Source organism: Alligator sinensis, unplaced genomic scaffold (assembly GCF_000455745.1).
Source record: "Alligator sinensis unplaced genomic scaffold, ASM45574v1 scaffold628_2, whole genome shotgun sequence".
Lineage (NCBI taxonomy): Eukaryota > Metazoa > Chordata > Crocodylia > Alligatoridae > Alligator > Alligator sinensis.
Window position 1 is genome coordinate 5,266,333 of NW_005841833.1, and position 25,614 is coordinate 5,291,946.

The window sequence follows — 25,614 nt, forward strand, 5'->3', positions numbered from 1 at the left end:
CCCCCCCCCCCTCGCGCGCCCCCGCCGCCCCCGCGGGGCTCCATTTCGTGCCAGCGATTTGTCCACATCCCTCAAACCGGCGGCCAGGAGTTGCCCCGATGACTTGGCTGAATCGGTTGGAAATATAGGAGCCCCCCCCACCCCCCTCCTCCCGTTCAAACCCGCCCGGGGCAGGGCGTTGTTCGCGATCTGTCACTAACAGCCTTTCTCTTCGACATGTTCCCCGGGAAAAATCTCCGCCGCCTGCAGAACTGCCAGCCGAGGAAGGTAAGCCCCGATTTGCCCCCCTCCCGCGCGCTGCCACCGCCGCCGCGTTGTGCGTGTGTCCGAAATGACATCACGTCTGTTTTCTCTCTTTCTTTCAAGGGAAAACGTTACTCGAGCTCGTGATCGAACAGTTCGAAGACTTGCTAGTTAGGATTTTGTTGTTGGCGGCTTGTATATCCTTCGTAAGTATGAAGGGTTTCCATTTTTTAAAATTTTATTTATTTATTTTCCCAAGCTACGTTAACCAGTGTTGCGCTTCCGCCCGTGTACAGATTGCTCCCGGAGTTATTAGGCTGTGTAAAGAAGAGCTAGCGTAAGATGCAGAATAGCAAACGGCGTGCTGAGTCTCGCATGTCCGCTTCGGCGTTCGTTTTATTTTGCCGTGTTCTGAAAGGAATTCTCCCGGCTGCGTTTTGGGAACGAACAGGACTGAATACTAACTAAGCTGAGACGCACAGACCCGTGAAACAGGTCGCTGGTATCCGACCTGGCGTTTATATCCATTTCACAAGGGATTGCCCAACCTTTCCTTTTTTTTTTTTCCTTTCTTTCTTTTTGCTTCTCAAACTTAACCTTGATTAAGTAAGAGTTTACCGGGTCATTCTTTTTCTTTTTGAGTTAACTGTTATCACGCTGAGCGAACAGGCATTGGAAGACATTTTTGGATGCGGTGCAAACTGTAAATAGAATTTGCATGGGGAATATTCCAGTGGCCTTTCCTCCCTGATAATAGTAAGGTGACAGTTGTTGCTTTTGACACTGACAAGAATGATGACGGCAACGATGGCACCACTGCTGACCAAATTTGGTAACTGACCTTTGGATAGTCTAGTCATAAAATGGACCCCTTGCCTGGCACATCAGACTGAAAGAACAAGGAACTCTGCTGCTGATTCTGGATTTTGACGTAAAAGTGATTAAATGGCTAGCTGGTTTTTGCAATCTATACGGGATGTGTGGTTGCTAAGGAACTGGAGAAATGCAGTGCAGACTATTAAGTGCAGGAGGAAGGAAATGGGGGATGCATATGTTCTTACGAACAGAATAATTTTGGCTTTTTAGCTGGGGAGGGGGGAATGTAATCAAGGTGTACAACACGAGAGATTTAAATGGGGGAGTAAAAAGTTTGTTTGCTAGACTCTGCTCCAGAATTGCAGAAACCGCTCGGGGGGGGGCGTGAAATAGGTGCTCAGTGCTTTTTATAACTGGAAGTGGACATTCAGTTGGTCCTGCAACTGATATAGGTGAAAATAAAATATTGATATAAATATGCAGTCTTAAACTGAGACAGTTGGGGAGGGGGAGGGCTGTCCCCTGTTGTGCCTGATGCAGTAGACTGTGTTGTTGATCGTGGGCCAATGGAGGCTTCAAGTGTCCTAAAACTAACACTGTTTCAAAGAGGGCTCTGGTTTTGGTATGCATACACTGCTGCCAGCCGGCCAAGGCTTGGCATTGATCTTGCCTGTGGAGACGCACAGGCTGTAGTTGATCCAGTGCTTCCCTGGGAGGAAATACATTTAGTAATTGCAATTTTGTGAAATGAATGAACATTTGGGGGAGGTGGTTTGGTGAAGGGAAAGATGAAACAAACAAACAAAAAAAAGTCCCCTTTCATTAGATTATAGGGGAAGAATGATGATGATGGGAAGGTGGTGGAGTCTTAAGTTGCTACTTGAAAAAATTGGCATCCTATTTCCGTTCAGACTAAATAGGTGAAAAGATAGTTTTACTAAACGTTAAATTAAGCCTCATCAGCTGACTCAGTATTAGTAGCCTACTAAACTAACAAAGGTCAGATAATGTACTAGGCCAAGTATGCTTTGCTGTAAAGCAGTTGGACTAGACTCTGTTTTTTCCTTTTTTTTTTTTTTTTTTCCTGTCCCATTAAGGAAACTTCTAGTCCTGTGGATAGAGTTACAACTAGGTGTGATCCCTGGTTCTGCCATTGCCCTGTTGTGTAACCTTGGGCAAGTTACTTCACTTTTTAGTGCCACAGGTTTCTCGCCTCCCATCATCCCGTTGTTTTACAACTTTTTTTAAAGGCCTATGAATGAAAAATTGGGTAAAATAGCAATTATTATTGACTCTGATTTGCAGCAGACCGTTCTTTCTCACTTGCTTTTGTTTTTTGTCTCGGGATTAAAGCCCACTTGTTCTTTCTGGCCTTCCTTTGGTGGTTGACTTTTACCTTTGAAAGCTAGTAGGCTCTTTCAGAGCTCTGGTATTTCAAGCAACTGTTCTGCCCCTTTACAGATATGAACTTTTTCATCTAAAATGTTGGATGTGAACAGTTTAGTTTAAATTCTCATGTTAGTTCAGAAAATACTCATTTGAGGTAGATATCCGTGTTAGGCTTATGGCCTATATCTGCCACTTGGAAACATATTTTTTTTTTTAAATCTATATCAAAAGACAAATTAACCTTTTTAGCAATGGTTTGCTGTACCTTTAGGAGAACTTAGCATATTTTATAATGTTTAATAATTTCTGAAACTCGGACTGGTTAAAGCTAGTAAGGTTAGGCTTTGTATTAATACCACTATGTTATTATGCAGAACTTGGTGGAAGAATTTTAGATGCCAGGGAGTGCATGTTAATTAAAATGGAGTGCATCGAGGCTGCTTTGGTTTTCAGTCGGGATGTGTCATTGGGGTAGAAGCAGTGTGGGGATCTTTTTGATGTTGATGGCATTGACTGACTGGTGGGGGGGCTAGATCAGACCCAGATGCAGAAATTTGGTGCAGTCCTTTGTTCTCACTGAAAAATCGTTTTTTATCACAATATTGTTAATCTGTAAGACAGCTGGAAACATGGTACTTGAATTGTGTGTCAGATATTGTATAGAAGTAGCTAGTAGTATAAGCAATATTGCTTGTGCTAAACCTTGCTTTTAGATGTTCCATCAAATGAAAGTGTTCAGGCCCATCTCTGTCAAAAAGCAAAATGTAAACGTTTGAGGAAAAAGTGGTTCCAGTTCTTGTAAGTAGAAATGAGAGGGGGAAATACACTCTCCAAGGGTTTTTAATCCTTGCAAATTCCTTTTTGAATTATATCAATGCTGAATCAGCCTGGGAGCTGAATGTTGGAATTGGGCATAGGTATCAGTGAAGTATGGAAAGAGAAGGATTGCAGTTGTTTGAAGTTTAGGAGTCTTTAACACTCTCAGAGAGCATGGACCATATGCCGTTAATAGCACAAAGCTAGTAGCATGTATTTCAAGAAGGTCAGGCAGTGCACATGTGCATAATAAAGGTAGCCTTTGAATGTTTCATTGCTCCAGAAGGAATGTTATTAATCTCTTGCTTGTCAGAAACTTCAGAACTCCTAAGGTCTTTTACATGGGATAGGTATCCAGGAGAACATGTTTTATAACACCGAGTTTTATTTCTTCCATTGTATTATATAGTTCATATAAATGTGTGCACGCAATGCCATTTAAACCCTTTGTTAAGGCTGCATGGTTGAGCACTCAAGTGAGAAAATGGAAAAAATTAGTTGCAGGTGCACTCTTGCCTCTGTACCTTTACACCAGGTGTAGTACAGAGCTCTTTGTGAAATACTTTATACACTTGTGCATGATTAGTGGTATGTGGGCTGTAGTCCTTTGAAACAGGCTATTCTTACACTGATACAAGAACACATTGCATTTAAAATTAGTATAGTTTTAAAGATGGTATGCCAAGTATTTGTTATAATGTAGATGTGGGGTTCTAGACTTGAGGTCAGGGATTTGCTGGTCTGCAACCCTAGGTACACCAGTTTATGGCTTTCTTTTGCTCTTTGTACCCTTGTCATTGTCTTTTTCTAGGTAGGTCGTTATTGACTTAAAATGCATATCTTAGAGAAGAAAAAGGATCCATAGGAATGTACCTCTCCCACAGTGTCTTATCAAAATCTTTGGGACTCTACAGAAATAATAGTTTGAAAACTGATTCATTTAGATGTTGTCAGGGCCTTAGTAGGTTGACTGTTTAGGTGCAGTTCAAAATATGAGCCAGTTAGACTGTCTGTAAGCTCTGATTCTTTATGATACATGACATCTACAGTATTTTGCTCAACAACGGCTTATCGTATAATGTAATAAATAACTGATATGCTGTTTGTACAAGACCATGAAATTCTTAATGCTTTTATTGTGTATTTTAGGATGAATTTTCTCATACTGGACATAATGTCATTTAGATACAGTGTTTGTAACCTCTAAAGTAGAGAATCATGCAAGCAGCCCTACTTGCTGCTACTAACTCCTCTAAGATAAGTAGGGCATAAAAGGAACATTTTGGAAACTCATTATACAAATAGCTCTGCAGATTTAGAGTAATATTGGTTATTGTTATAAATATACCCCAGAAATGTTAATTGTTGACAGGCCAGTTTAGTATGTTACAGCCTGATCTTTCAGCCCTTGTGCAAGCTAACGTGCTGCTGAAATGAATCAATTTTGTTGAGGATTGCAGGGTTTGTTATAAAATGGCCCAGGAACCGGCTTGATTGTTAGACCTGCAATAGGAATGAACATATGTTGCATAAGTAGGAACAGCATTGGTGTATTGTATTGGCATGTTGTCAGCAAAGTTCAGAGTACATAATGTCACCCAAGATATCGTCTGACAAGGAAGGGTCACAGGGCTGTAAGAAGTAATTTTTTGTGGCTCTAAAACAAACGGGGGGGGAAAAAAGGAAACCCCTTTGGTTACTCTAGCTAGTAAAGAATTTTAGGAGGCAATTGCTTCTGTTTTTCCTTCTGCTTCCCTTAAGTCGGTAGCAAATCAATTGTGTGTGCAAAAACATAGGGCAGGATGTCTGAAGGATACTTGCAGTCTGTTAATTTAATACTCTTCGGTTTTCTTTGCAATCCTTGCTGAATTTTGTTTTTCAATAACGATTAGCAAGAAGCGTGTCGTGTCGTGTCGTCGTCCCCCCCTTTGCTTCGCCCCCCCCCCCCCCCGGTACCTGAGTGATGGATTTAAATTCAGGAGAAAAGAAGGAAACTTAATAGATAACAGCTTCATTGTGTCTAGAATAACTTGTATGGCAGTATGCTAAGGCTACCGTCCTTTGTATAGTTTTTGAGGGAAACCTATTGATAAATAGACTCTTTGGGCTCCTATACACATGCCTGACACCTGCTCTGACACGCTTTAATTGGAACGTGTCAGAGCAGACTTGATTAATCGGGTGTTCTAATTAGAACACTCCAGCAGCCTTGGTGTGGCGTGTATTTGGTGTCCCTGCGTTACAAAATAGTGGTGGGGATGCTTTAACTAAAGCTTGTTGAATGAGCTTTATTTAAAGCGCCCCCACTGCCATTTTGAAGCATAGGATGCTAAATACATGAGACGCTATGCGCATTTTAATTCGAGTGGCTCTCTGGAGCTGCTCTAATTAAAATTCACTCCCTCCCCCCACCTTGGAGCATGTGTAAAGACATCCTTTCATACTAATAAAGTGTACATTGAGTCCTGGGGGGAAAACTAGTTCTAGTCAAGCACAGACAATGTGTGCAAACTCTATAGAATCTTTAAATCTGAGTAGTCCAAGAGGAAAACCATGTGTGCATGTTCTCTCTCGGGTATGTGCCTCTAAACTGCCACTATCAAGTGTCAAACGTGTCTTGGCCCCAGACAACAGAATTGTGACACACTCTCCACCTTCTCTCCCAGCTGCTGAGTCAAGTGGTACAACTGGTCCTGGGCAGTGGAACTCTGACTTCCATTTTTTTTACAGTGGTTTCTGTCTTTTGCTTTTTGGATTTTTTCCAAAGTGTTGCCTAAAAAGTGATTAGTCACCTGAGATGATCTGTTTTCTTCTCTCTCTCTCTCTCTCATATATGTATTCATACTAGAATCTGATGATGCTTTCTTTTGGGAATACACATCTTGCAATACATTAGTCACATACTTCTAGTTTTCTTAACTAGATTAATCACAGTCATTTATTGCTGACTGACTGACTTGTTCCAGCATCCTGTCTTTGCTTTTCTTCCATACTTGTCATTGCATGTAGTGTCTGTCTGTATGTTTCTGCTTTAAAAAACAGCAAAGCTCCTTGACCTCATCCTTTAGTGAACCTTATTTGAATTAGTTTTCTGCAAGCTGTAAATCTTCTCCCCCCCCAATCTGAGTAATCAAATAAAGCATAGTAATTTGACAGTTGTTAAGTGAGAGTTGCCCTTACACTTCTCTTGTTCCTTCCGTTCTCTTAGTGGTGACAGGATATTCATGCTTCTTTCTGTTAGGTATTTCCCTTAATCCCTGGAATTGCACTCCCATTTAAGTGTGAAATGGAACGCTATGGGTAGGTTTTTGCTATCTGTCTCTATATAACTATATATCCATAGCGAGATATTTTGCTATATAATATATATTATTATTTTATATAATCTTAAGTATATAGGAAATTCTATAATTTCTTAACTCTTAAGGTAACCTCTGTACAGTCCAAGAAGTTGTGGAGGGTGGTGCCAGGTCTTCGGCATCAGTCTTAATATCCCCATTCTCTTTTGTTTCCCTCATCTTAACCTATCACTGACTTGCAAAGACCAGATCTGAAGTAAAGAGGAATTCTTGCTCTCGCCAGTTTGTCAGGACAGTTGGTGTTTGTTTTTTGTTTGTGTTCACATTCTGTAGTGTAGGCCATGGTCCACCTCCTAAGACCAGTTGATCATAGCTTGTCTAACAGGTACCTGTGATCTCCCTGGCCATGCCTTGAGCCCTTGCCTGTTAGGTTTTCCTGCTTTCTCTGTGGAACTTTCTAGTGGGGGCTTGTAGACTTGTGGAGCAGAGGGACCTGGTGTGCTGGTAGAGCTGAAGAATGATCAGGTGATGCAAGTGCAGCGCAACTGTGAAAAAGGCTGATGTAGTCCTAGGGTATTTTAGGTTGGGCATGGGTAATGAAATATTAGTATGACTGCGCAGGGTGGTGGCAAGATCCTAGCAGAATATTATGTACAATTCTGGTCACCAGTCAATTCAAACTGTGATTTATGCAGTGCCACCAGGAAGTGAAAGGAGAACCTGAAGAAGGTTAAAGAGCTTAGCTTAAGAAAACATAGGTTGAGAGGAGATAAGATTACTCTTCATAAAATCATTCCTTAGGTGAGAATCAGAGAGGGTGAAGAACTGTTTAGGCCCTCCTCCCTAGTCTCCATGAATGCTCTGTTTGGCCCTTGGGGCATCTGCATTTTGGCTGGGATGCAGTGGGACTCCTGCTAGTGCTTGCAAGCCCCTCTGGTACCTGGCTGGAGTATTGTTCTCATGTACTCTGGGTCACACTGTTTGGCAGATCTGGGGTCAAGGGCCACTGGGGCTGCCTGCATTCCTCTGTATGGTGGAGCATGGTGTTCTTAGTGTGGCATGAGTATACCCTAGCAAATTCTATGCCCTTGCATGGGCATCACCCTTGTTTCTCCTGTCCTTTACCCTGGCATGGGTTTGATAGCCTTTTCTTCCTTTAGCAGGGTGTTTTGTGGCTGTGCTGTGTGAAGTTTGCAGCATATGATTCTGCAGATTCTTTGTGCAGATGACTGTTTGGGGACACTGGGCTGAACTTGATGCTCAGGAGGCCCATTCTAGTCCTGCATTTTGTTACAGAACAGGAGTGGCTGAACTTGCCAGCCCTTCTAGCTGCGAATCAAAGCTTTGTCTTGGCTGAAAGCATGGCAATGCATAGCTCTGAAGGTGCGCATACCCCAGAGTATGAATTTCTTTCTTTAGGAGCTGTGTTTAAAATCCCCAGTGGCTACATGTATCTCCTGAGCTGTGATTTAGCTGCTCCTATGATAGTTTTAGGGGGGTGTTATGTGGCTTGTGAGGTGGAGCAGAATTGGTTTTTGTTGACCCTTGCCTATTGCATGTTCCTGTGCCTTGTCATATAATATTAGATGCTGTAAGCAAATATTAATTAGTCCAGCTAGTTCTGTATGTGACTGATATAAATGTTGCAAGCTACTTGCATTTATAGTGCCTTGTTTTTTTCAAAACACACTCAACTACTCCTCATTGGAACCTGTAAGAGATGGGGAGAAAACGATGCAGGTTATAGAGGTTCACATGTAGTGCAGTTTTACAAACTGCTGTAAAATTATTTAAAATTGGGAACAGGTGTATAGCTGTTTTGGCACAACTGGCACAATTACAGTTCCTTGCCAATACAGCATGGGGAAAACATAATAGATTTGTTAAATGGGGATGGAAGCAGAGGGTTGAAGCCAAAACTGGTGTACTCATCAACAGAGCTTTAACCCTGTTCTTTTGGGGGTTATTCTTCACTTGACCAGGCAGAGTTACATAGGAACTTCTGTTGTCTGTCTGCTGCTGCTTTGCCAGTAATGCTGACTTTAAGTATTCTGTCTGCCCACACCCAGGGATATTAAGTGGATTTATCCAGGTTAGAGTGTGCTTTAGAACATGCTGCATGTTCTCAGAAGGTTAGCACAAGTCAGGAACTGCTCTTACAGTTTTACTGGTGGTTGCGACCATGGTGGCTATTGCATAGAAAGAACTTACATTTGGTGGAGCCAGTAGTGATGGTGACTTTTTTTTTTTTTTTTTTTTTTTTTTACTGACTCACTGGCTGTATCTATGACCCCAAAGTGTCAGGATTGGAATAAAAGGCTAGGAGTTATGAAGCTTTATGTTCTCTTCTCTATATCGCTTGAGAAGATCAATAAACTGAGCCTAACAGGGTGCTGCCTTGCTTATTGAAGGACCCGAGCTGTGGTTAATAACACTGAAGTGTCAAACACTTTCACTGTCTTAACTAAACTTGCTTTCATGCTGAGCTTGGTTGATTGGGCTTTTCCTGTTTGAGGTTCTGATGTTGCACCATCCTTCTGAAAACCCTGACGTGTTACACAACTGAGCAGTAGGTCTAGTGCAGTATGATGATGCTTGCCACAGGCTGTTGGTGATTCAGTGTCGTTGCTTAACTACAGCACTAATTACCTCAACACGTTGTTCCTACTTATTGTCATTTCGGATGCTTCTTGTTGCTCAACATATTGACTAACAAAACTCTCTCCCCCTCTTCAGTCATTGCAGAAGGTTGCCTGGTCTTAGTCAGTGAATAGGGCTCTTCCATAAGTTCTTGAACTGATTAAGAATTGGTGAATGACAAAGACATAGATGATTACCAAAATTCAATGGAAGCCTTCAAAGGGAGGTCTACACGTGTCACTATGCCAACATTATTACTACACTGTGATTTTGGTATTTCCTTTTGGAAGCACTAAATCACAGGGAAGTAACAACCCGTACTGCGCCATATGTTCGGCACATGGTTATTGTTAGCAGCCACTTCGCTGTAGTGATGTGCTATACTGGGGAAGCGCATTGGTATGGCGAAGTAGCTACTGCATCTCGGTTCTTGCCTGCGGACACTTGCCCGTGGTCGCCATAGCGTCACATGTAGACTTGCCCAAAATGTGGCATCTTTAGTTGCTTGAGTCTTCTTGGGATTGTACTAGAAACAAAACTGTGGAAAACCCACGGTGTTAGACTTATACATCAGTTTGGAGAATTGTCTTCATGTTTCTAAAAACATGAGGAATTCTTGTACTCTGATCTCATTCTAACTCTTGATATCCCGTGCCCTGGAAAGCCTTAAGGTGAGCACTTTGTTAGGTGGGCCTAATTGTAGATTGTAGTTTCTAACTCTCTCCCATTTTTAAACTTCCTAAGCTATGGCCTTATGCAGTCCACTTTTGCTCAAAACAGCAAAGGGAACTTAATTTACAAGCAGGATATGTTAAGAAGAAAAAAGCATTTTTGCTGTGTGCGACTCCCAATCATTGACAGTACCAACATGAATCTGGGCCAAAACCGAAGTGCCTGGTCAGGCGGAGAGAGATACAGTTGGATTGTATATGTTATGTTTCTGTAAAAGCTTCAAAATGGTATAGGTAAATGTTCTTAAATTCGGTTTTTAAGAGCAAAATCACACTAGTTATTTGCCACTGCTGTATTTAATTTTCCTTTGGTTTGCAAAACTCGTGTAGCTTAGCTATGTTTTGTTTTAATATTTTATAAATTCTGATTATTTCCAGCGTGTGAATGATATTGCAGTAGAAAGCTAGTTTGTAGGGAGAGGCAAGAAATTTGATAGAGAAACAGAATTCAGTTTAGTCTTCCACTGCATTCGGTGTGCTAAAATAGGGCAACAAATTTTTTTCAGGATGATATGCCATACGTTCTAAGAAATGTGAAATTTCCCTGCAACTTCCAGATGCAAAAATGATCATGTCTTTCAATATTTTTGAGAGCGCTCCAAAATACATTTTTAGTATGTAATTACTTATCCATGGTGGATGTATAAATCTGTTGTGTTATTTAACTATGGTCTCTCTTGCAGGTTTTGGCCTGGTTTGAAGAAGGTGAAGAAACAATCACAGCATTTGTAGAGCCTTTTGTAATCTTACTTATATTAGTAGCCAATGCAATTGTCGGCGTGTGGCAGGGAAGCAAACACTTCCCTGCCAAACCTCAGAAAACCTTTGCACATTACTTAAGCAAACACTTCAATGCCAAACCTCAGAAAACCTTTGCACATTACTATTAGAAGCATATGATGTTTATACAATGAGAAACTTAAAAGCAGTATATTATCTTTTACAGTATATATACTTAATTTGATTCAACAGAATTGAAAAATTAATAAATTATGTCGGGAAGTGTTTAAATTAAAAGTTAAAAGAAGGTTTGCAAATGTTAAGAATAAAATATATGGTGCAGCATGACCCACCAACCAAGATATGTTAGGCCATACGTTTGGTTTAATACACCTTCAGCAACTCAGGAAAGAGGTCATGCAGACTAGAAGCAATTCATAATTATTATTCTTAACCTTAAGTAACAGTACTCCAGATCAGGATAAAGTCTCTTGGAAGTTAAAACAAATGTGGTTTACTTAAAAATTAGGCTGCCAAACTCAAGATTTTAAAGTTGCAGCTAAATAAGCATATCTTTGGTCTAACTGCATGTAGCTATCTCTCATTAAGAACAAATATCAGCTTTACTGTGAAATTCCTTCGCTGGCTAGTATGAGCCACGTATATTAGAGATCTACCAGGTTACGTTGGCGTATGGCATAAATTTAGTTTGCAAAACCATTAAACTACTTAATGAAATATTAGAATTGCATTTTTTTATTTTATGACTTGCAGTGGCTCAGACTGCAGTTTGACATTTTGCAATTCCTTTTTTGCTTTGACATTGCAGCTCAGACCAACTGGCATTAGGAAAAGAAACATTAGTAATAGCAAGTAGAATAGAAAAGAAACAAACAACAAACATACTGACTGCCGAAGATGGCAATGAGTTAGTAACATGAACAATGTTAAATTGAAGAAAAACGGGCAAAATTTGTGCAGTTACATTCTTTCTAACAACATTTTAAAATGTTGCTGTTGCTTTTCACACACGGGAGCTACTCGTTGCTTATTGAGAGATGTGGTTCAGAATTTGAAGTGTTTGAACAAAGACTGTAGCAAAAGAACTGCATTTTATTCTGAAATGCCAGGAGTTCTGTCTAAAATACTTCTTATAGAACCTTTAAAATCAGCTGTGAACTTGGTTGGTAAATGTGTATGTCCCTTTTAGTTCCAAAGGGTCTTTGTGCTAAATGAAAACTATTTTGTGTAGCCTAGCAATCTAAAGCCTGATAAGGCAAGAATCCTTTCTCATCAGGAATAAGATGTTTCTCAAAATAAAATTGAATTGCTGTTGACAGTTTGGAACTTACACATGATAGAAGCCATCATGCTGCATAAAGAACTTTAGTCACCAGCAGCTTGGTAATCAGATAGTGAGATTGTAAAGTCTCCATCTTCCTTTTTCTCTGTCCTATTTTAATGGTGTCTTGATCATAAATGTTTTGCTCTGCTGACTAGTTCTGTAGCTGTAATCTAAGAAGTCCACAGTTGAATTGCTTTCTTTAAGTAAACAGTCATTTTTAAACAGTTCTTTAGAAAGAGTGACTTTTATATTTAAGCCAATTTTAAAGTGGCACAATGAACTTACAGACTATTTGATTATCGTAGTGCCAGTGACTTTTTTTTTTTTTTTAACAGTAACATGGCTGACGTTATTTCTGAGCCTGTATGACAGAAATTGAACTGTTTTGGAAAAACATCTCTTCCAGGGCAGAAATGTTTCTTGCCTTATTGGCTTTTAGATTGCATTGGTTGACCAAAATGGGTCAAGCTTTTTAAAAAGATTTAATATGTTGAAAGTCCCTGTTCTGGTAAACAGACTGGTCAGTCCCTAGCATTGCACAGTATAGCCAATTCTGGTTTGTTTCTTTTCTTGCTAATATTCAAAGAGGTCATACTAGGACAACTTCATAAAAATGGTCTCCAGATGCCAAATGACTTCGGTACTGAATCTTTGAGTTATTTTTATAAAAAGAGATTTTTTGGAACCGAGAATAAGAAATTCTGTTCTAGTCAAATTATAGTTTATATCACTTGTATAGAAACAAACAACTCCTCATACTAACTAAAATAATCAGAAAATTCGCTAGTACTTACCAACATATAAAACAAACTGAAGTGTGAAATGGAATCATTATGCATACAATATCCATAACTCAAACCCTGCAAAAGCAAGGACATGAGAAATTGCCAAACCATGGTGCTAGGTGGGAACTCTGGACAGGCAGCCTGGTCTTATTACAAAGCTTACAATGACAAATCTGCATTTAAAAAAAAAAAAAAAAAAAAAAAAAAATTAAGACTATAAAAACTCCTTCCTTAGTGCTGAATTAGTTCAATTTTTTTTTGCTTGTTTAAAAACCATGAAACCTGGTGAAGATGGGGAATACAGTTATGACTTCAGGTTAGCAAAGCGGCTATATTTGTGTTCTGTGTTTTGCCATACTCTAAAGTATCTTAGCAGGTGGGGGAAGAAAAGCCAACAGAATAAGTAAATGTGAAAAACTGAAGCCTCCCTGATAAATCAGGCTCTTTTTCTTTATATGCCCATTGCAGCAAGTGGTGTGTTAATAATCTGGAAGGTATATGGGGAAAACCACTTCATAGTCTGTAATGGCATACTCGGCCAACATCTGTAGAAAAAACACTTACTGTCTCACATGCTTAATTAATCAAAAGCATTTTTAACTATTTGGCTGTATCTAAATAGTTAAATTGCATCTTAATTTCTGTAGCAATATGAAAACACAAGGAAGTTTCCATTTGGTCTGTGCACATACACAATGACCTTGAGTAAATAACCAGTAAATCTGAAGAGCTGTCCAAGAAACTTTTTTCTTTTATATTCATATTTATAGATCTAAGCCAACTGCCTATCAGGAAGGGTATTTACTTTTTTTAACTGAAAGCAGCAAGTAAGTTAAGTGGGTTGCCATATGCAGTTTCAGATTTTCTGTTTTTGTCAAGAGACAAAATTCCTGTGACGCTCTGAAAGCTTTGTTTTCACACTTGGAACTCAGTAGGTAAGTTTTTAATGCTTTCATGGGTAGAGCACCAGCATGACTGTAAAAATCTTAACCACCAGTTTTTGAACATGTAAGATGCTGTCAATTAGGACCTTTACTCTCAATTATCTAAGAAATACCTGCCAGACCTTTATTTGTAAAACTTAATTGTTTTCTCCCCTCATGCTGGCCCCCCAAAATGTTACTTTTTTTCAAAGGTTTTTAGAGCTGACATTTTATTTTTAAAGGGTTGATTTTAGTGACTTGTTCCCACTAGTAACATATGTGGGTTGTTTAATGCCTCCGTTTGTTCTAAACTGGAGTCCTTGATGAGAACTAGTACCAGGAATTATTTTGTTACAGATTCAAAAGTGCAAATGTCTAGTCAACAGGAGCATAATTATCAAATACTAAACTCTGTGGGTGGCATAATAAATATTGTACATCCATCCAACTAGAACTTCTAGGAACAAGTATACTCTCCCTTTCACATGAAGAAATTTTCTTTAAAATAGCAAACAATTTTCTCTCTTGTGGTTGCCAGACCTTCACACCTTGCTCTTTTGCAGCTGTTACCTTTACAGTTCAAAAATTAATAACAAAACCTGTAGGATTGGTGTTATTAGAACCTGCATCTTTTCAATTCCTGCTCTTACCTTCTGCAGAATTTTGTAGCATAACCAGTGACAGCTCTTCTACCCACTCCATTCCTATCAAGAAAATAGGGAGGCACTGACCAGGAGAAGAGCTGTACTTTTGCACACCTAAGGGGAAAAATTTAAGAGCATTTTGTTTGATGGCAAGGGGAGAGAGAGCGAGAGAAGATTAGGGATGCACTGATAAAGACTTTGTGGGCTGATACTGATGGGTGATTATTGACCTGCCATATTGGCCACTACTGGTCCGATTCCTGATATGCAGCCTGGCAGCATGGAGAGCAGCATCCAGCTGGTAAGTCTGTGGTGAAGGGGCTTGGGGAGGCAGATCAAGGCCCCTGTGGTGAGGGAGTGGGGCTGGGGCAGGGGCAGGGGCAGGCACAGCCCAGCAGGGGTTGGGTGGGGCCCAGGACAGAGCTTGTCCGGGGGCGGGGGGCAGCTTCCGCTGCTGTGCGCACCTCCAGGAGAGGCACGGGCCCCAATCTGGCTGGGCAGCCCCTGCCCCACTTACTCACCACCGGCGCGTGATCTGTCCACCCCATACCCCTTCTTCCCCCACAGACTTAACGAATGAATGCTGCTCTCCAGGTGCCGTGCTGCACTCCTGGCTGCGCACATGCACGCAGCATTTATTGGCAACATTATTGGCCACATCAGCCAAAAAAAGCTGATTGCCGATCATGTTGATTTTTCTTTTATTGCTGCTGATACAATATGAACCGATGTATTGGTGCACCTCTAAAGTAGTTGCTAGTTTCTGGATTGGATTCCAACCGGTGTTGCTGCGATGAGACTGGAGTGCTAGTCTCATTTTGGGCTAATCTCTGTGCATTTGATATACTTCTCTAGCTGCAGAATCTGTGTTCCTCTCCCACCTGTGGGGTTGTGAAACGCTAGTCGTCTTCCACCTGCATTTAAGAGCAAAGTATAGACTTGCCAGCTTGCATGCTGTTGTGCACATGACAAGAGTGGTATCTCCTGATGATGGATTCTGGTGCTAGCATATCCTATCTAGTAAGATCAGATAAGAGGAAGGCCACCTTCAGTATACCACAGTTGTAATAGAAAATGAAGAAATTTTCCATTAAAATAAACTTCAGCAACCTAAAACTCCTGTTCTAGTTTGGGAGAGGAAGTAAAAAACATAATCTATCTGGAACAATTTTTTAAATCCTTTTTGGGAGAACTGAAATGGAATTCTTTGTCTTGCTGGCTGTCTGTGTGTGAAAGACTTGTATCAATTACATTTTCTACCTGCAGGGGGAGAGTGAAATTCATTTACAAGAAAGGTAGAAAAAAAATCTCATTTAGTGCTTGGTTGGGTTAAGGGGTACTTGTTACCTCTTTATGTGCCCTAAATGTGCTAGGTGGGAATAACTGAAAGCAGGTGTTACTGTTATTGCATAGGAAGTAACTGCTGTAGTTGAAGGCAGACTGAGATGCCCCTAGAGCAAGCATTCATTACACTTTAGTGTGTGATCACTCCTTATTCTTCTAAAGTATCTACCTATGATTCCTTGATGGGAGGAGTTTGAGAACAAATAATGGATCTATTTGAGGGCAGGACTAAACCAGGGTAGGAAGAGACAGTAAATGAGGGTGTTTTGGCATTATGGTTCTCAAATATAGGGGAAAAATAATGGTAGATTTTTTTCCCCTAGGATATAATCCAGTCGTTAGCATAACTTCTTCAAAAGATGGACAAATATCATCTAGCTAGTTCATAGTAGTTGAAGTAGCATCCCTTTTTATAGGTAACATCTACAGTACTAACTTATTGCAGTTGAAATAATGCCTACATTAAAGCTGTCTCTCTGTCTCAGCTGTGATGAGCTGAGAAATCCCTAAAAAAAAAAAAAAAAAAGAACTTGTTGAGGCTGTACGATCTGCAGGGAAAAATAAGAAAACTAAAGGAGCAGATTGAAAATGAAACAAAATATCTATCTCATTGTCCAGCATTTTGCTACGGTAATTAAGTAAAAAGGAAAAATATGCAGAAGGCTGTCATGGGTGTAGATGTGTAAAGTGACATATTAGATAAAGATTTGTTAGAGAGAACTTTATATTTAACTTGACTCTGAAGGGCTAAAAGAGCAAACGCCTCAAGTTTTTTGGTTAATACCAGCAGACAATCCAGGCAAGAGTCTGTCTCGGCACCAGTGAGTGATCTTTTTTCCTCTTTGTTTTGTGGGCATTATACTTTTAGCATACATCATTTACAGGAGGAGGAGAATTTTCTGAATATCTTGGAGGAAACCACCTTGGAGGAATTGGATTTGAGTTGCTTGAGAGAGACTGTGAAGCACAGAAACAAAGATTTGCACCTGCTCCCACCCACCTCCCAATTTCTGATTGAGGGGACTGAGGGTTTCTTGTTTTCTGACTTCGTATTATTTACTTGCGTACTGAGGGCTGCTTTCTGTATAAGCACACGGGCAAGGACTTTACTTTTGCCCTTCATCCCTGAAGAGGGGAAATATCCTATATTTGAGCTCTATGTCCCAGTTTTCTTACAGTTCAGAGAGGACAGTAGCCTCCAGTGTTTGGTGTCCCAGTGCCTGTCTCTCTCACCGTTTCACAGTCTGGCAGGTGACTTGACGGAACCCACAGCCTTCAAGATGTGTTCTGTGCCCTTCTGATCCTTTACCCACTTGAACTGGTACTGTACAGAGGGCTGGCTACCAGCGGTCAGCTCTGTGCTACCTGCTGACAAATTTTTAGTAGTTTCTTAACTCGGGGTTTGAATTTGCTTAGGGAAATGTATTGTGGAAAGGTCGATTGTAGACTTTTGTATACCATGTGAGACTGTCTGTACTCAGCCGGGCAGGCCTAAGCTGTCTGCACTAATCACTTTCTCACTTCCGTGGGTGTTGACACAGCAGCTGAAACAAGCTGTTAGTGTCTTGTCTGTTGTCATCTGCATTGAAAGAATGCAAAGATGTTGTGGAAGCACTAGTAGACTGTCCAACTAGTACAGCTGCACTTAAGGTAGTGCAACAATAGGAAAAGTTTAAGAATAAATATTGAAGTAAACAAGGGCTTGTCTCCTGTGGCACCTACTCTCTACCGTAAGCTGGTGGTGATATTAGAGTTGCAGCTGGTACTGAAGCCTCAGCTGTAAATTACTGAACTAGGCAGCTTGCGGCTTTAATCTATAGCATTTTAGCAAGATTTTAAGCAACATTCTCAACCTCACCTCTTTTTTTGCCAGTCTCTTTTGGATATCTGAATGATTGCTGGTATAGTTTGTTACCTTGTAGCAAGAGCTAAATAGAGCTGGCTTGGGAAGAGTGATGAATTCAAGTTAGGACCTTAACTTGACTATCTCTAAGTTGAATTATGGAAAGAATTATTTTGTTTTGGAGAGCATACAAATAGTCATAACTTGTATCTGTATTCTAAGTGTGTTGCTCTTTCTTCTAGAGTACCAGTCTTGGCACTATATACAGGAAGTTGTAGGTACTTTGTTGGCAAGTAAAGGGTGTGAAATGTCACGTAGTATCTTTTACTTCACAAGTGAAAAGAAAAGAGCTTTTGGACAATACTTATATCCAAGCTAGATAACCAACGCTATTGTAACTGGATATATGCTTGCCTCTTAATTTGAAAAGGTCCAAATATAGGACAAAGACCTGAAGGATGGGCACAAGAAAATAGCTTAGAAGGAAGTTTAATTCTGAAAAAATAATTGCCTTTCTGCTGATTTTTTTTTTTTTTTGCTCACTTCTACCTGGAGAAAACTACAGACTGGTATTGGGTAGGGATATTTTTGGGTCTCAAGATGTGTATTTCTGAACTGGACAGCTGATGTATGAGTATATCCAACAGGTTTTTTATTAAAGCTTCTGCTGAAGTGTTACTTCAGGTCAGACTGTAATCCCATGATTTCTAAAATTATTGTTTTCCATTGTTTCCTACTAACAAGATAATAAATATTCTTGAGGGATGACTTTGGCAAGACCGGATAAAGGCTTCTTGACCTTCAAGTGCCCACTAAGATCTGAATTCTGTTTGTGGTGTTTTTCTGGCTGCAACCTCAATTTGAAGGTTTCAGCTACTTAAGGGGTCCTATCATTTTCTGTTTGAATGAGCATGGCAGAACTGATTACAATGTCATGTCATGCCATGAATACAAAATTGGAGAGCTGATCATTCTAGCAGTATGTCTAGCTGTTATGACCTTGCATCTTATTTCTCTCTTTCAGGAAAGAAATGCAGAAAATGCTATTGAAGCTCTTAAAGAATATGAACCTGAAATGGGCAAAGTGTATCGACAGGACAGAAAAAGTGTACAGAGGATTAAAGCAAGAGACATTGTCCCTGGTGACATTGTGGAAGTCGCTGGTAAGCTGTTGTTACAGAATGCTACTGTTGCACATTCAAGTGGCCTTGTTTTTAATGAATTTGAGGCCCTAAAATGGGATTTTTTTTCAAAGGGGCCTGAGGGAATTAAGCAATCCTACTCAAGTTTTTGTACAAATCCCATCTCTGTTCATCTGTAATTATCTTGTGCTAAATGAGTGTGTTATCTAGGAATTGTCTTGAAGTAAACAAGCATTACCTTTTGACTGGGAGATGTAAAAGCAAAGCACATCCTTGCTTATTCACTGGAATACAACCTCTGCTCTTTTCCACAATACTAAGGTCTAGCCTTCTGACTGTGGGTTCAAGCTATCCTCCTTTCCAAACAACGCATGAAAAAACAATTCTTCCGTTTCTTATTAGATATAAATATTTGGCTTACTAAATGGCCAGCTTTGAAATCTACCTAGTGTAGTTTGATACACCTTCCCTTGAAGCAAGTGTAAAAGTTAGCACAGACATCTTCTGCCTTTAAACTCTTTAGGACAAAAATGCCCATCATTTTATAGTTTTTTTGTTTTTTTTTTTTACTGCAGGGGCCAGTTGCATACTTCCCTTTTTATGAGAATATATTTGTTCACGATGCTTGCTTTTGTTGTCAGTAACAAACACTTTGTTTTTTCCCTCCTGTTGCTGTGTAGAAGATCCACATAACCAAAAATGACTTTGTGTTAAGTAAACATGTGGTTTTGTTTAATCTTTCAAGTGTTATCCGTAATCACGAGCGCACGTTTCTAATAGAAATGTAACTTTTCTAAATCAACTCATTTTAGTGTGATTGAACCATGTGCCTATAGTACTGCAGGCTTCCTGCATTTGGAACATTTGTCTTCTAACTTCGGTATTTTAAATTCTGGCATGGCTTTTTCTAAGTAGTGTTCCATTATACTTTGGATAGACTGCCGTGACATTTGCTTACTTGTGAACATGGCTATGCTGCCAATAGCTGCTTCCTTTTCTGTACAAGGTTTTTGCTATGTGCTTTTTATGCAGATAAAGCTCCTAGGTGAGTCTTGTTTAAAAAAGAAACCCCATGAATAGCTGCATTTACCATTTTTAGGCCATTAACCATTATATGAATTACTGGTCCTCTGAGATCACCTTAAGATGTATATCAGTGTTTCTTCTCATCCTTCTCACTTCATTTTTAGTCACATTAGTTTCCCAGGAAGAAATAAATGGGTACTCGTAAGACTGACTATCCTGCTATTAGTATGCAAGGAAACTAGATTCTCCAGGTGAGGTTAGTGTTGGCTGTTGGCCCAGCTTTCACTCATTCAGAAATATTAAAATTGCTAAACCCAGTTTTAAACCTCTGACTTCATGTTGTAGGATATAGTTATAGTGATCCCAGTAAACAGAAATTATAGTGAGAATGCATCTCTCCATAAACGGTGAAGTTAGCTTCCCATTTGTATCTGTTCTTGAGCAAGAACAGAAGGAAAAAATAAAGTGCTGATTTTTGTATTAGCTTCCTGATAAATCAGTACTTTCTCTGGATTTCAGTAATGGTTGCACTTCTTCAGTGCTACTGTTCTGGCATTCACTTGCACACGAAAATTTAAATATATTTTTTTCAGCCTTTGTTTCAGTAGCAGAAGTTCTGACTTATTTGTGAGCCTTCTTGAGAACAGGAGTACAAACTTCAGGTCTGGAGGTATATTATAGCTATGTTTGACCTGACTTGAAATGCCAGCACCATAGTAGTTTCTGAAGGCAGTTTTCTCTGTTGTGGGAACTCTTATCTGCAAGTAAAGGGTAATTATAAATGGAACCATGTCAGAATGGCAGCAGGTTTTGTGTGGAGTCCCATAAGGGTGTTTCCTGGGCCCTGTGCTATTCAACGTGTTTATTAATGATTTGGATGCTGAAATAGAGAGCTTCTTGAGCAGATTGGCAGAAGACAGGAAACTGGGAAGGATTGTGAACATGTTGGAAGACAGAAGTACAATTCAGAAAGATCTTGACAGGTTGGAAAGCTGGGATTGAGCTACTAGGTTAAAGTATCCATGTTGATAAATGCATGGTGCTACAGAGCTTGGGAGAATAATGAAAAATACTAAATGGGTGAGACCAGTCTGTATGACAGCGCTACAGCGAAGGATCTAAGTGTCTTGGTAGCTCACAGACTCGGTATGAGTCTACAGTGTGATGTAGCCACACACAAAGCAAATGTAGTTTTGTGATGTGTCTACAGAGGCATTAGGTGCAAGACATGAGAGGTCATAGTGCCTCTTTAATCAGCACTGGTTAGGCTTCATCTAGAGTATTGAGTGCAGTTCTGGGCTCTGCATTTTTAAAAGGACATGGAGAAGTTAGAGAGGATCCAGAGGCAGGTGACAAAAATGATAAAGGGCTTGGAAGGCAAGTTCTGCAAGGGGAGTAGGCATGTCCAGCTTGCAGAAAAAGCACTTAAGAGGGGCATGATAGCAGTCTTCAAATCTCTGAAGGGCTGCCATAAAGAAGAGGGGAAAAATGTTTCTTGCTTACTGCAGAGAGCAGGATGCAGACCAGTGGCTTGAAGTTGCAGCAGAGTAGGTTTTGAGTGGATATCAGGAAAAAACTTCTTTGCTGTTAGAACGGTGGGGCAGTGGAATAGTAGGGAAGTTGGAAATTTCCGTCATGGGAGGTGCTTCAAGAGGAGGCTGGAGACCTCATCAGTCAAGGATGATTTTGGCACACCTCTGCCTATGTTCAGGTATTTCCTATTCTTATTTACTTGCCTTCCTCTGGGGTGTATGTGTGCTTTCTTTTTGCCTTCCTCCAAAGCATTGGGGGTTGGCTGTAGTCAAGGCTGGGCATTGTAACTGGGCTCTGACAATGCTCCTGCAAGGACTTAAACCTCAAGGGTCCTGACTAGAGGGTCTTGCTGCTCTGCTTGGGGGTCAGACCAATAGCCATATTTGGGGTCAGGAAGGAATTTTACCCAGTGGTCAGATTGGTACTGCTGGGGGAGGGGAGGGGAGGGGGGTGTTGCCTCCCTCTAGTGGGGTTCATGGCCCTCTTCCTTGGATTGCAAACGCATTTTAACCCTCGCAGCAGCAGGACGTTGGCTGCTGTTGTCCCCTTGCTTTACCTGTGGCATGTCAGGGTGTTATACCTCGTGGTTGTGTCGGGGGTGATTTGTATAGTTTTGCTTGTAGGTTAGACCGTGGATATGTATAGAATGGTTTGGATAAGGATAATTCTGCCTGTGGTCAGGTTTTGGACTCGGTGACCTCTGAAGGGCCCTTCCAGCTTTGCTTTTCTACAATTCAGTTACTTTTGTTACTCTGTAAAGCGATGTTAGTAGAATTGTGAATGGATAGCCAGCCTGTTGGTGTGTCCTGGATTGACCTAAATTGTGACTGGAGGCATCCAAACCAAGGGGAATGCTGAAATTTATCTTATTTTATTTTTCTTAACCCATCATGTTTCCTCTTCATACAAGGAACCTGTCGTGTACTGAAAACAAGGTTACTGCTTTCTTGGCAAGTGTGATGTAATTAAGAAAGCTCATGATCACACAATCCATCAGGAGAAGTGAAGCCCACTCTCAAGCCCAGATATCAGATATCTCAAAGGGAGCAAGCTAACCAAATGTACTCTAATTTTTGCTTTAATGGAGGGCATGCTCCAGTTTTAAGAACTTCACCTTTTCTTGAAAGCTCTGTTCAAGTAGGGCTGCCCATAGGGCTGTCACAAAAGTTAAAATTGGGTAGCATGGGCTCAGCTGGCTGTTTGTTTGGGTCTGCTTGGCTATCCAGCAGATGCTGCTAGTCTCAGTAACCATCGCTGCCTCCTGTCAAAAGTTACCTTCCTGATTGTGCTTGAAGTTGTCTGAATCTGGCTCTTAATTTACTATTCACAGTTTTTTAATTGCAGATGCAAACTGAATGCATAAATGCATGCTTTACACCCGCATTTGTGTGCTTGATATGAAGGCCTTCCATATATTCATTACAGCAGTGAAAGTGTAGGGGAGTGTTGTCTGGAGTTTGGGGGGGGTTCTTTTTTTCTTTTTTTTTTGGTACTTGCTAGAACATATGCTTCTGATGTGGGTAACAGTTTTTCTTTTGCCTGCGGGTGTGGTTAACTTATTTTTCCAACTTTACTGTCAGTGATACCACAGGCGATTGGTAGGTTGGCTACTGAGTAACTTCTAACATCCCGAATCAGTGCTTTAAACAAAAGGTCTCAAGTTATTTTTTTCTAGGAGCTTTATTCCAGATGTTGACACTTCAACATAGTGGGGTTCTGGGGTTTCTTTTTTGCCACAAACTTTCCCCCACAACAGTAAAAGCAAAGGGATTTGCTGTAACTTGGATTTGCAAATTGGGACTCCTGCGTTTAGATGGTCTAGTCAACTGAATTGCTGTCGATCACAATGTACAGGGACCAGTAGGCTTTTTACATCGAGGAACCTCTATTTATTTTGTGTGAATTGCTCTTACTAAGGGTGATAAAATTTGTTTGTAAATAAATGTATGTGGCTGTTCAAATATTACTGGAACTGATTTAAATCTTGTCACATGTTCATACTGATAATATCTGATTTTGAAAAATTAGAGTTTATGGGTTTAATTCTGCAAACAGATTCTCTAAGGCATTTCAGTCTTGAGTAACATTTTCTTTCTCAGCTGTTTTGAGTCTCAACAAAAGCTAGTTGGACTTTTTTTTTCCTTTGAATGCAGGTGACTATGGTGAATATCAAGGAACTTTTTAAAGGTGTAAGCCTAAGGAAAGATGGACAGTTCATAAGTGCTTTAGCATAGAAAGGACTCTTACACTGGTGCTATAAATTCTATACTTAAACACAGAAACGTTCAATACCTTAAATTATTTCAGACAAGGGAAAGCTCCTGGGTCGGTGTAGAAGAGCAATACACTATGTACCATAGTTAATGTCAAGACCTGGAGGTGAGAGAGACTGTGTGCATGCCTCTGTCTCGAGTGTAAGAGTATTGGGATGGCCTTTGACATGGTGTTTGCAAAAAGCTGACCATGTAGGGAAGTGACAGAGCACTTCATGCTGGGATACATATCTGGGTATGGAATTCTGGGCAGGGCGCCAATGACATTTGTGTGTCCAGGCAAGTGTCTCACCATTGAGTGGCGTAAAGAACCAGGTGGTAGGTTTTTCCCACATGTCAAAGCAGTCTCTAATGTGGAGGTACTTTCTTACAGGTCTTTTGTTATAGAGTAGTAGTACAGCTGGTGCTGAATGGCAGTTGGTCCTAAAATACACATCCCTTGGTCAAGAGGCATTTCTGAGCCTAAACACTCTGTTGTATTGGGTGTGATTTAGAGAAATCTCACCCAGAAGTGATGCATTACATTAATGTGGCTTTTTTCTTTTCTTTTCTTTTAAACCAGCCAAATATTTGCTTAATGTACCTTGTAAGGGTCCTTTGAGAACTGGGTGGTGCTGCACCATTGTCCAAATGAGCTGATCTCTAGTGGACATCTCTGGGGGTTAAGTCATTGCTGTAAGGGCAACGAATAATAACTTGCGCTACAGCTCTTGTATTGGACATTTCAGAGATGGTTTAAGGAATCAGCTTCTTGCAGTCTTGAGGTCACATACCTGTTCTTGAGGTTTGAAATGTCTATGTGGTGAAAGGGTGTTTTTTCTTTTTTCTTCCTTAATGGTTTTCTGGAGTCATCCGGGTGTCAGCTTACAGTAGTTGAAATCCTTTTTTATCATAGAGACCATGTTAAGGGGCTGGGTAACATCTCACAATGGAGTAAAACAAGGTGAAGAAAAGTGGGCAGTCTGTTTTAAATACCAAGAGTAAAAGACTCAAGTCAAAACAGTCTTGGCAAATAAAATGTTGGGACATTAGCTACAGATATACACTCTAAAGGCTCTGTAAATATATCGGGGTTTTAAAATGTGTTTCAGGAGAAAATTGTTGTGGGGTTTTTTTGGGGTTTTTTTTAAGATGCACTTGGGTGGAGTTGGTAGAAATGGACAGCCTTCAGTGGAAGGCTGTTTAAAGGCTCATAAAAATTAAGCGTTATCTTGTATAATCACAGTAAGTGAAGAACAGGCATCAGTGGGACCTCTCGTTTCAGGACTGAGTTAACGGCTTTGGGACACGTGCCCTGGAGGTTTGTGCGCTGACCTCTGGTGGCATGGTTCTCGGGACTGGAATATTTAGGTTACTAAGCTACTCCGTTTGTTTTAGAGTTGAACAGAACAAACATCCAGATGTTATCCTCAAATGGCTTTTCAGCTTGCCTGTTCAAACTACCGCCATGCTGCAAAATGTGTCACAGGCTTTTGGAAACTGCATCCTTTGTCAGCTTTAACAGATTGAAGATTTTAACTTGCACAGTGTTAAACTGTTTTAAAGCTTGACTTGGCCGAGTGAAAGCAGTACTTAACAGATGCACCTTATGTACCTTGATCTCCAAGTTTCAGAGGTTTAACAGGAATTTCAATGGGACAAATGAGGGTAGAATGATTTTATTTATTTTAATCAATTTTTAATTTCTTACGTTTGTGTACTACTTGAATCAAACATTTGTTGTGTTTTAGAGCTAAAAGTTACTTACTGCAGTATAATACAGCTGTTTTGATTAATGAGCTCATGCCTTGTTCCAGCAGTGAAGTATTGCAGCTTGTGTTTCTTAGCTTCACTCTTTTCAAAGGAAAGCTGAGGTGAATATAGTCTTTCTGACCCCTAGAAGTACACTCGAGTGCAGTTTTTCAGTACTGCGTAATAAGTGAGAGCCTTGGATGTACACCCCAGGACACTGAGCCTGATCTTCAGAAATAAAGAGTACCTGTACTTCTAAGAGTAGTTGTAGGGGAGCTCCTGGGATTCAGCACCTCTGAAAAGGGAACCTAATGTATGTCTATTTAAGTACTCAAGTTTCAGTCTCAAATATCCACTAACTTTCAAAATTG

The 25,614-nt window shown here is 40.4% G+C and overlaps 1 protein-coding gene across 4 annotated transcripts in view; it reads left to right on the forward strand.

Moving 5' to 3' along the window:
- The first annotated feature begins 194 nt into the window (after window positions 1-194).
- ATP2A2 (ATPase sarcoplasmic/endoplasmic reticulum Ca2+ transporting 2) overlaps window positions 195-25,614 on the forward strand; it is a 62,400-nt gene continuing 36,980 nt past the window's right edge. For 3 of the 4 annotated variants that reach the window (XR_003093142.1, XM_006015210.3, XM_025199352.1), the window contains exons 1-2: window positions 10,624-10,722; window positions 18,563-18,701. Coding sequence is in view for 3 of the 4 variants with exons in the window: in XM_006015210.3 (XP_006015272.1) it covers window positions 18,614-18,701 (88 nt within the window). In the remaining variant the exon portion in view is untranslated. Of the gene's footprint in view, window positions 268-366; window positions 450-10,617; window positions 10,723-18,562; window positions 18,702-25,614 lie in introns of those variants that run through there. The other variant, XM_006015211.3, reaches the window with a different exon arrangement.